Here is a 12,604-nt window from a genome sequence, read left to right as displayed (position 1 = left end):
GCCTTAGCCAGAAAAGGACGGTGAATTAATGGATAAAGTCAATCGTATATACGTACCGTGATCTCCGAAGGCTGTGTATATGCGTATATACATACTTACAAGAGACACACGCGATACCGAGCAAAGGCAATTAGAATGAGACAGAAGACGGCAAGGCGCTGTCTAGTCAAACACCAAGGTAGGGAACCCGCACGGCGGTACCTGAGCACGCACAAGCGCTCGCGCACACACACACGAATCCAGGTGTACGTCATGACCAAGAACCGAAGCTTGTACGTGCAGCGACAACGAGAGAGAGAGAGAGAGAGAGAGAGACGCTCGTGTAGGTGAACCACACGTTCTCTGGTTATAAGAACTCGGCGTGAGCCAGAACGAGAAAGACATGTTCTCCAAGAAGAGAGGAAAAAGACGGGGCGTATGGAAGCGACGGGCGAGAGACGAGGAGGAAACGGGAGAATCGGGGCGGCAGAGGAGATGAGAGGAGAGGAGAGGAGAGGAGAGGAGCGGAGAGGAGAGGAGACGACGTCCAGGTGATGATGTTCGAGCCGTGGTCCAGAGGAAGAGCGGGCGTCGGGAGGGATTCGAAGAGGAAGGGAAAGAGGAGAGAGGGGGATCGGCAGGTGCCGCGGGGGGAGGTCCACCACTTGCTCCTCGGCCGATCGGCTCCCCCCTCCTGCCGCGGGCGGCGCCACTTGTTTCTTCGCGTCTTTTAGCCTCTAGCCATATTCTCGAGGGCGCCCGCGCCACGAACGTGTCCTGACGACCGTCACCGTCACCGTCGCACCCACCGCCTGAGAACCGCCGCCATCGTCATCGCCATCGGCAACGTCGAGTCTCTCGCCAAGACGCGTGCGCCGACCCCCCGGGGGATTTCCCGGGAGTTTTCCGAAACCCCCCCTATCGCGCCACGTGCTCGTCGAGCGCCGCCGGCACCCGGAAGTCGCCCACCCCCAGTTTCGTGTTGTTTTCAACCTGATCGCCGCGTCTCGCGCTTACGGATTGACAGTCGGTGCCGCCTTGCGGTGGACCATTTTTTTGCACAACTCATGGTTTCCGGATTACTGGAATCAAAAAGTGACTGGACGTCAGATTTAGCGAAAATTCATCGCCAATCTCAACGAAATTCATCGATCTCGGTTACGGACTATGTACAGCAGGTGATGTTCTTGTTGTGTGAATCCTGAGCATTGATTCCGATGTCGACGGATGATTTATGTGTCATTGGATTATTGGCCGTGCAACCGCGATGCGATGGACGAAGGTAACGAGGATTCAGGTACGTTTTACGATTTGAAACTGTAACGTGAAAATTGATTCGGCCTGTAACGATAGAACATCGCGATCGGTACGATTGACGGATTTCTCAAACAATCGTGACACGATCTCCGTCGCCTGTCTACCGATCACTTTCGAACTTCAACTCCGATCGTACCTTAATTCGGGATGACCTCGCGTTCGATTTGAAGTGCCGACAATTTTCAAGTTACTCCTGGTGTGTTTTCTGTGAATCGCGATACTCCGTCGCGTTCTCGTTGTTTCGAAGATCGGTAAGCCGGTGTCAAAAGCACGTTATCCGCATAAAGAGAGAATAAAAAAAACTATGAAAAAACGAGAAGAGTGAACAGTGGTTATTAATACGTACGGTAATAATAATAAACGACACGTACGATGCATGAAAATGACGTCGAGATATTCAACGGAGACTATTCAGGCACCGGCGCAGTGAAATCGGTCCAGATCTGCTGCACCGTCGCGGAGAACACACGGTAGCCGATATCCCTCGATATACATATACCCCTGCACCAGGTAGACACGTGACTGATTAGACAGGTTTGCTCGGCATCGATATCGGTCACACTGTCGTCCATGCCGGCTGCCCGCTACACGCACTTACAATCAGGATTCTTTTAATCGCGGAGTCTAGGCTGGTCCCAGCGGCAAGGAAGGGGGGGTGGGGCGGGGAGGGGGGGGGGGGGGCGATCGACGCCGGAAGAAGGGAGGGAGAGCCCGGAGGAAAGAATCTTACTCCGTGTACGTGGTTCTTCTTATCCTTGTACACGGTGTAAAAATAAATATGACCTTTCAAAGGCGTCCGTACGAGGCGTCTAATTACCGGTTTTCGTTCGAACCTCCACGGAGCTGATGAGATATCGTCTCTCTATTCGCCGATTGTGATCATGCTTGCTGAAATACCGGCCGATCGATATCGCGAGAGCGGCGCAAGGTAAGATCGTCGCTCCGTCGAGCATCCGGACACAGAGTGTCCAGGGGGGAAAAACGGGCCTCTTCTACCGAAATCGGGAAACACCGCCAAAATTCGAATCCCGCGGGGAAATCTTCGGCTCGGGATGTCGAGCCTGGAGGGCGGCGAGGCCGACAACGGGACGACGGCTTCTTCTCTCGAGGAGGTCGCCTCGCCGACGAGCGTCGGGTCGGAGCTGATGGTCACCACCGACATGCTCGAGGAGCACGAGTCGAGGCTGAACGACACCCGGGACGTAAAACGGAAGCGGGACACCGACGGGGATGAACTCAGTCCACGGAAGCTGCCGTCCCTGACCAGCAACAACAACGACGTCGGTTTCGTTTTGGGCGACAATACCGAGGACGAATTGCAGACCGAGGCCGATGACGTAAGTCCCAGACCAACGAGTCTCTTATACCTGTACAAAATTGAGAAACGAAATTTCAATCCGTATCCGCATTTATCCTTCCTCCAGTCCGCGGGAAGCTCGACGATGACTTTTGATTATCCAGCGAACAACCTGATTCGCGGGTTGTTCGCGGGCCTCGGATACGTAAGTTACGTAATTTCGAACTTGCGCACACCTCGAAGAAGCCTGTTACCACGCTCGTGTAAACAGGCGCATTCTGTTTCTACCTACGTGTGTATACGTATGTACAGTTTCGAGTTACCGGCCTGTTGTAAAATAGGAAGAAAACGATGAAAAAACAGGTATTTTCTCCCACGCGATATCCTCCTCGTATTATCGTGTACGCGTACCGTACGTATATATATATATATATATATATCTATGTATGGTATACCTTACGCCGATGATGTTCGCGCAGAGCTGTCGCACGGCGTCGTCATCTTCATACGAAATCTCTCAGGTATTTTTATCGCAGGGCATTGACATTCTTGTTTTTTTTTTTTTTTTTTTTTTTTTTTTCTTATGTATTTTATACGATCATGCTTATATATTATCTTGAACGCAGCTGCCGCTGCCATGCTCTTTACGACGCGGAAGATCCTCTTCGCCTCCGGGGTATCGCGAGGATGAAAATTCGAAACGAGACCTTCCGATTCTCTCAATGCTGGATGTGGATGGTCAGGTGTGCTATACGTACATATACGTTATACATCTGTGTACGTATATACGTGTACATACACGTCAGTTTAATGGGACCACGGAAGGAGGATGACGACGATGATAACTCGTTCGCGCGGTGGCAATGACTTTTGAATCGTTGTTTCTAAGCTTCTTAGAATATTGGAAACCCGTTTCGAACCTTCGCTTTCAGCAGCGGCTTTGAGAAGATGAGGAGGAGACACATCTCGCCTTGGGCTAGCTGATCTTGCAGCGCGCGAGTCTCCGTCTCTGTCTTTTTCTTTTCTCTCTCTTTCCCTTTTTTATCTCCTCCTTTCTTTCTGTATGTTTGTTTTTTTCCTTTTTCTTTGTTTTACATCCTTCTTCTTACCTCCGCCTCGTTCTCTCCCTCTACTCGATATCTTTTCGCCTCCGTCTCTCTCGGCACACAGAGGGTTTCCCAGTAACCCTCGGGGTTTGACTCACTGCTGCTGCTGCTGCTGCTGCTGCAGAGCACCTTCGGGCGTTACGGCAACGTGTTTACTATCCGCCGGCATCGCGCTTCTTTATTTTATATTTATTTCCATTTCATTTACACACATGTTCTAACGTCGGTTAACAGGTTCTCTCAATTCTTTATATACATATTTTTTTTTTTTTAAGTTAGTTTTTTCTCTCCCAACTTTACTAATTATTTTTTTTCCCATTTTTATGCATAATACGTTGCACGTACGCATATATTCTAATTCGCATTAAAATCTCTTCGAGATAGTCCTCCATACTTGAATTATATACACGTTATTAAATATATACACATTCATTCTTATTCGCATTAAAATCTCTTCGATATCTCGTCGTCTACACTTGAATTATACACACGTTATTAAATCGTTAAAACGTCAAACGCTTCTTATGTCACGCTAAATTATTGCACCGCGTGATAATATAATCCCGGGTTTAAAGTATGCACATCTTTCAAATCAAGAATCCCACAATAATTCTTCTCAACAGATACATCTTGTATAGCGTGTACGTATATTTTTCAATATTCTCTAACAGCTTCGCGCCTATACGTTCAATTCCAATAAAATTCCCAAAAGAAATATTTCATAGGATTAAAAGCGCGTGCAGCTATGATTTTTAATTACAATTCTGCTCACACTACGGATTTGCACCAACGAACGCGAAGAGCTGGCAAAATACCGAATCTTCGTGATTTATTTTTTATTCATTTTTTTTTTATTTCTAACCCGGCTGTGAAATATCGCTATCGCGAACGTATTCAAGTATCAGTCGGTTCGCCGCTACTGCAAGGATCAGGTGTTATCCTTGCAGGGCGGTTCTTCTATCCTGCGGCCGAGTGCACCGTTGCAGTGTCATCGGTAACCTGGCAAGGTCAAGTTTGTGTGAATTGCGGGTACACAGAGGAGGTGGCACAAGGGCCGTGGAAGGTGCTTATGCCCACCACCGTAATAATAAGGAGTGTGTACGCAGGTGCTTATGGGCGTCGGGACTTACACAAGTTCTCAAGGCACGCACGCGCTCGAACTTCGTGCATTACGTTTCTATCTGCATCGGCGGTGTGACGTCACAAACGTGTGCTCACGCGTTCCTATGTACACACGCAGGTTGTATACGTGTACATATGTATTTATGGGTAGGCATATGTACGTACAGTTATCGCACACTTGGATCCACGCGTCGAGTGATTGCGGACACTGTTCGGCAGGACGAAATTTATGCCGTTGTTGGATCCTATTGGTGTTTGGTTTAATTTAAAAGTCAATTTCTCGAACTTGATGCCGAGAGGTGGAGAGTCGTTGCGTTAGAAATATATGCCTAGGTTATAGTTTATAGATACAGAAATATACGCCCGGGTGAAAGTGTATAATTATATGTATATGTAACCAACGACGAATTTGTAACTGCACAGTCATTAACATAGTTTCTATTGCCTTGTAGGCGATAAAATATATGACGGAATTCGTTGGTATAACCCGACAAATTCCTGTAATCTGTACGACGAAACACGCGTCGATTCTTCCCATAATTTAAGTCACCTTGTAGATTTTTAGACGTAACTTTCCCGAAAAAAAAATTTAATTTTTTCGGTTTTGGCTGAATTGTAAAATTTGGTATACCGTGCAGCGGTAGCTTTCACGCATTATAATATAATATAATATATATTATAGGTACACGTTGTGAGGTGAGATTGAAAGGGTCAAGATTAATCACCATTTCGCGGCGTTTTAGATAATGATACAGGCGGTGCGAAATTCGTACGTGTTACGAAGTGATGTATTGCCGCTTGTTGGTCCAAGCTCATGGCACCTTGGCTTGTGCTGCAGCCATCATGAGCCAGCCCAAGCAGTTAGCGCATACCTCTCCGATGATTCGCTCGAACTGACCCAGTGAAGCGCGTCTATAGCCGCGTTCACGATCTGCCGCGGAGAAACGATGCAGATGCTGGCTCTGGACGAGCGAGTCGATGCTGCGTGTACGTACATACGTGCACTTACCCACCTACTTTGTTGCGCACTTCGCGTCTTCGCGAAATTAATTTTACCGTCCCGTTGTTCTTGACGCAGTATTGACGTAACATCGGCTGCAGAAGGCGTAATTCGCTTCGGCGCAAGACGCAAATCATTCGCGAACATCCGGCTGCAAACACCGTTGGTATTCGGCTCTTCGAATCCATACAAATACCTCGGACATCGACGAGCAATAATTTCATCCGCCCGGCACGAAACAATTATTCTTATACCGCCGTATAATTATTCGTTATACGACTCGTTCGGATCGTCGTTTTTGACGCGGGCGCAACTTTCGCTCTCTGCAGATTCGGGAGGATCTATCAATTATCCGAAGGATGAGGCCTTCGGGATTCCTGTTTTATTGTTCTCTGTCTCTTGTTATTTTTTATTTTTTCCATTTTGATTCAAATTTTTTTCCAGTTTCAAACATCGCAGCTGGTGACGCTGATTTCGGGTATCCTTTTATTCTCCGCAAATTAACAAGAATCTCGTCTTATATTGTACGCTTGCATGCGGCTCGTTCAGAAGGAGCAATTACCTTCTTCGGCTCCGACTCGCGCTTCGCTTTGCTCGGCAAAATCAAGTGTTCCGAGTAAATAATGAATTGCAGTTCTCGTCTCGCCAAAAAGAGGAATTAAATCCGTGGAGTGCAAAACGACTTCTACATCACACATAACGTATACTAGCGTCGGAAATTTTTTAATTTAAAATCCGTATTGTAATTGTACAGCATCAGAGCCAATCGTGTCGAGCGGATATATGAGCGAGGCCGGTAAACTCGCGTGCATACCTGTAATTGCAAATACAGCTTCTGTGTGTACGCGTTTATGCATGTATATGCCGGCATAAAAGAACCGGGAAGATTAACTTTCGTCACGAGACGATTCGCCGGATTATTCGAGCGGTTGTACGTATACCTCGTGCACCTTTGCGAGTCGGCGAAATTAATCGGCGTCTTTCAAAGAAGAGGAATTACACAGTTTTTCTTCAATACGGTCGTATAATTCGTAAAAGAAACAAAGGGAAAGTAAAAGAAAAAAAAAAAACTGATTTACCACATTTATTTATTCGAGGATTGTGATATAAGCTCGAATATTTGAAAACATCTTTTTTTACCATGCGGCTAATTAAGCTTTCGACATCTGGTATCGAGCCAAATTTTCCGTTATTTTACAAACGGATAGTGTATAGAATATATTCAAGAACTATCATGTTTCGGTGTGAATTGAGCGACTTGTATCAAGCACAGATCGAAGTACCGAAATTATGCAACGACCGGTCGCCCTGCTTAATTATGATTATCTCTGCAGCCGATTTGATGATTCAGTGTTTAACGTATCGCGCGTTCGATCCTTCTCTCCCTTCGAATATTCGCTATGTATTATGGGTATGTGCGACGAGTAAAAACGTGTCTTGTAAATGTCACGCCGTTTCGCGTTCTGTACCAAATATTACCACGCCCACGAGAAGCCCACGTCTCTTGAGCTCGATATTACGATCCATTGATTGAATTATCGATTTAACCACGCCGAAGAAGGAACAAGAGAAGCTTAGCGATAGAAAAGTACAGGTACAATCCAAACAATAATGTGATGTTAAATAAATTATTCAAGGATCAATTTAATCGATTTTTTTAATCATGAATCCAATACCGTCGACGAAAAATATGAAATAAATAACGGTCATTAAAGTTTGTGCAAAAAATCGGTCGCTGCGAGATTATGAAATTTCATTTTTCAATTGTGAAAATCAAGTGTATGATTTAAGCCTGTTCTTTACGTATCTTAAAATTTTTAAAACGAGCCTCATCGAAAGGAAAAATTCGGGATCGAAATCCGACCATCAACGCAGAGTCGGCCGAACGGGTGTGAATAACGTGAGTGAAAATTGTTGCGATAATTTCACCGTCTGAATATATCAGCAGCGATTCGAGGGGATGCGGTTTGCGCGTGCGCCTGCATGAAACCAATACGGTGAGATATTATCGTCGGGATCATGCAATGCTAATGCGGCGTGCACCGATAATGCATCCCGGGTTCGGGCGGAGAGGGAATTACGCCTTCTTCTTCGTGCATTCGATAGAATCTCGGCAAAGTATAGCAGACGAACCATTCCGGTGCAGTAAGGAAAGTTTAATGGCCAACAATTGCTGGAAGAGCAGCAGGATTTAGTATAACAATTTGTCGGACGGCCGCTGGATCGATGGATTTCCGTGGCAAGCTTTCAGTTCAAAGAATTGGATTCCGTAGCGCGAAGGATTCAGGATCGATCATAGGTACATATATTATAAAACAATAATCAACGCGACGTTATCTTAAAGGACGAATAATATCTCTTTATCAAACGTTAATTGCCTACCGAGTATATGTATAAACTTTCAGTCGGTTTCAAATATCAAAGAGCCGTAGGTACGTGTCGTTAATACGTACGATTTACGGCTAATGAAGTCGGAGCTTTTCTATCGGACGAGTGGTTTTCTTTTCGCTATTTTTTTTTTTATTTCTTTTTTTCTAACTCTTACGCCGGTTCAAACCCGGGAAGCTGCAGATGCATTGGAGAACGTCGAACGGGCACGTGAACTTTCTCAATCGTTTTTCAATCTATAAAATAATTTTCAATTCCCTGTCAGTAATGAAATAGATAAACGATGTTACTATGTTGTGTACTGCAATAAACCTGCAGGAGGAAAACCACCGACTCATTCGTCGTAACGAAGCTTTTAATCGCGTCTCTATTAACGGGTATTCGTGCTACAAATCATATCGCATTGCTAAGTAACTGATCCGCATATCGCTGCGCCTATCTTGCGATTTACCTCGTTATGAATTTTACCTGAAGATTTTATACGTACCACCTTATATGTTATGTACGTATATATATATATATATATATATATTGTATATACACACACCTGCTTGGCACCCGTGACCTGTGTTATACACGCTCAATTTTTGCGATCGATGAGAATCGAGCCGCCTTATTACGATCGCGGTGGTAATTGAAGACAATGCTTATACTTTCGAGCGCGTAATAAGCCTGCATCTTCGCCTCTAATTACGGTAATTAAAATGGAGCGTGCCTCGGCTTCTGTCCGATTATTCTTGCGCGCATTATCCCACGTTGTTACATGAGCTCTAATTATGTACGTGTGTATATGTATAAAAAACAACGCCAAAAAGCACAGGAGAGTACCAAATTATAGGGAAGAACGAACGAATTAGCGGAAAGTGAAGGATCGGCTTAACCTGAGAGAAGCTGAAAATCGGGAAAAAAGATCGGAGTATTCGATTTGGCTGGTGCTAAATCGTGCCTTGATTCCTTTTTCTCCCTGCTCCTAATTGAATGATCCTTCGCGTTATTTTTTCAGTGTTTTCTTCTTCTTTTTTTTTTTCGCGCTTCTACATCGGGGCCGGTTCACACTGCATATTACGGGCATAAAAATTTCTGTAAATAAATAGTTACACCGTGCGGTAATAGATCGCCTGATTTCACGTCTTCGGTTCAAACCGAATATTAGAATTTGTGAAAACGGTTCACAGGAGTTGGAAATAATTTCACGGTATTTCCAACGATTCTGCGGATTTGAAACACGTAATTTTTATCTTCCCCTAAATTTTTTTATTATAGTACTTCGAAAGATCGTTTCAGCATCAAGAATTTTGTAAAAGAATTGACGTGATTTTGGCGATTGCTTGATATTTCACCGTCGGCAGTGTCGACCTGCAAATAGAATCTAATTGTAAGGTTGAGTCGTTTAGCCTCTTATCCGCTGCAACGATTAGTGAACATCGGTTATTCTGGTGGGAAAATAAAAAAATGGTTCCCGATTGAATATTGAAGAAAATAAGGCTATAACGCTCCTGCAGATTTCCAGAAAAGTAACATCAAAGAATTTCTTTCCCATTTCCGACCGACAATCAGAAGCGCGTCGTTATACGGTGCATTCCGCGATTATGGCAACACATGCTCGGATCGATAGGAATAGTGGGCGTTTCGCCAGGACGTCACACCCACGAGATTGTACGAGCGTGGCATTAAAATCAGCAACTGCACCGTGCACTTTCCGCTTTCTACGATGCTTTTCTAACTGCATGACACGATCCATGGCTGTGCGCTGCTTTTTCACGCCACGTCTCCTCGGGGCGTTGTTTCATCCTGTAGGCGATCCCGCGCAGTTATCCTTTCGTGTTCGAATCACGGGCACGTATACGAATAATTGCATGTATCAGGTGTTGCAAGGGATCCCCTCTTACGTATCCCCGCGTTCGTATCTGCCTCCGGAATCCAACGCAAAGTTCGCCTCAACGATACCATCGCCTTCTCTCACCCTCGAGCTGCACTTCCTCTTATCCATGTACGTATACATTTACATGTATGCCTTTATATATTTATAGATTTCTTTATTTATTTATTTATTTATTTATTTATACGGAGATTAGGCGGCTCCATGACTCTTGAAATTTGGATAAACGTGCCAGTGAGCGGATATCTCGCGGCTTTATGCACCCACATTATGATAATATAATATATCCGGGTGTTTTTTCTGCTGCGATTATTGCTAGCGCAGCTACAGCCAGCGGTCAAAGACCCGAGAATATGCGCACAGTTGTTTGCGGAAAAATTAATTCACACAATTTCAAGGAAACACCTCGCTGCAAGCGTATTCAGGAGGTTGTACGCTTGAATATCTATACTTTTTTGATTATTCTTTTACGAGATCGTTTAGTGATGAATTTTTACAATAGAATTTGAATTCGTATTGCAAAACCGGGGCCAATTTAACGGACAGTTGGAAACACTGCTTCTTACAAAATCACCAATCGAGATTTTTTTCTTTTTCTCTCAGTAGCCAATTCAATATTTCTGTATTTCTTGATGAAAAATTGAATATTCAATGATACCAAAGTGATAAAAAAAAATATCGTCTTTGTCGGATTTTGAAGAATTATCTTCTGAACAAATAATGACTCATAGCAGATCAGTGAAATCGAATGATTTTATCAATACCAGATTTTTCACCGTTATAAATCGATTCGAGATGAAAAATCATCAACCGAGTTCTAGTTAATAATAAATTTCTGTTTGTTTCTGGCGAATCAACGGAAAAACACCCAGCCACGATGACTAACGCTTGTCGACAAGAGTCGAAACAAATTATACACACACTTATCGAAGACTGCATCCCCATAGAAAAAGTGGCGAGGCTTGTCTACGGTGGTATTGAAGTGACCCGGGAAACGCGCATGACACTTGTCAGGATTAAAATTAGTTACGTTACACGTACGTGACGCGCTTAACGGTTTTCTGGTATAAAGGCGGCGGCCAGACCAAAGACTCTGTGAAATTGCGCTTTTTACATACGTCATAAACCGATTTTACGCATTGAGATAAATCCTTCTAGACGCGTGTCATTAATTACGTCCATACACGTTATACCGGAATTTACGTATTTGCGATATGTATATACATACATTTATGTATTATGTGTAAACATAACTAGAAATGTGTCAGTGCGAAAAACTGCAGGTGCTCGACGCTGATCTATGCGCGGCGATTTCGCGCTCAGCGAAAATTTTAGTGCATGGTCTTAAATCCCGCAACTGTTATTGAATAGCTTCTGATGTTTTTCTTCTACTTCTTCGTCTTTTTTTTTTCATTTTTTCGTTACCCTTTTCCCCGACAGTCGTAACGCATCGCATTGTAATTATTGTTACAGCTACACTAATAATTCTCGTAATAGCACACCGTTTCTGTACACAATGTGGAAAGCAAAAAGCTCGGGGCACGGAACTGCAACCGGGTATTTACCGAACGTTAAATTAGGCCCGCAATATATATATATATATATATTTATATATATCTATTTATATATATTTATATATATATTTATATACACATACAATACATATGCCATATAGGTATAATATTGCGCACTTGCAGAGGTTGAAATATACAAATGTATGAGTGAGTCTATAATATACGGGCAAATGGCATGGCTCTTGTGCCTTTTAAAGTATATTTACGAGCTTGACGTTTTTACCCCATAAAATAACCGGAAGTCGAACTCTCATACCGATTAGATTTTATTCCCTCCTGCAATCCGCTCGTATTCTCCTATTGCCAATATACGCTGAGGCCCCAGCATCTTGCCACAAGCAAAGGAACATAAAGCGCTGCCGCTGCTGCTGCTTGCAGCTTGCAGCCTGCAGCCGCAACGCCAGAACTATACACAATTACAATACCCATTAAACGTACTATTGGCTTTTTGCGCGAAATCATTTTTCCCCACATTTTTACTCACCTGTGGTATAGAATTGTATTTCATCGGTATTATATACAGTCGAGTTATGGATTTATACTGCTAGTAGCAGCGCGGTTTTTGAACTCTTACAGTGTATGGAAACGATCGTTCACGGGCAAAATTATGAAGACGGATTTCTAACGCGACAGCCTTACGCCGAGGTCAATTTACATGGTAATTAGAAAATTTCGTGGGGTCTAAATTACTTTTTAACCCCCCCCCCCCCCCCTCCCCGTCAAGAGTCGGACGTTTTCTCGTAATGGATACCGGGGAGTTGAAAAACAATTAACACGAACATGGAGAATACAAAACGGGTGAAAAAAAAAAAAAACGAAAATTTAGGACAAGAAAATGTGTCAAAACAGTATCACCTCGCGGAATGTAGAGAATACGGAATTCCAATCCCAATTTGACTCAAAAACACGATCTAGGTTAGTCAACACCATAAGATTTCTTCC

The 12,604-nt window shown here is 43.9% G+C and overlaps 1 protein-coding gene across 7 annotated transcripts in view; it reads left to right on the top strand.

Annotated features, from left to right (window-relative positions):
* Nucleotides 1-12,604, top strand: part of TfAP-2 (transcription factor AP-2) — a 205,845-nt gene that overhangs the window by 115,321 nt on the left and 77,920 nt on the right. For 2 of the 7 annotated variants that reach the window (XM_046619044.2, XM_046619043.2), the window contains exon 1: nt 1,999-2,633. The exons of the other annotated variants lie outside the window; for them this stretch is intronic. In XM_046619044.2, coding sequence (XP_046475000.1) covers nt 2,349-2,633 — 285 coding nt within the window. In that variant the 5' untranslated portion in view covers nt 1,999-2,348. Of the gene's footprint in view, nt 1-1,998; nt 2,634-12,604 lie in introns of those variants that run through there. 7 annotated transcript variants of the gene reach the window in all.

Source organism: Neodiprion pinetum, chromosome 3 (assembly GCF_021155775.2).
Source record: "Neodiprion pinetum isolate iyNeoPine1 chromosome 3, iyNeoPine1.2, whole genome shotgun sequence".
Classification (NCBI taxonomy): domain Eukaryota; kingdom Metazoa; phylum Arthropoda; class Insecta; order Hymenoptera; family Diprionidae; genus Neodiprion; species Neodiprion pinetum.
This window is presented reverse-complemented; position numbering and strand designations above follow the sequence as displayed.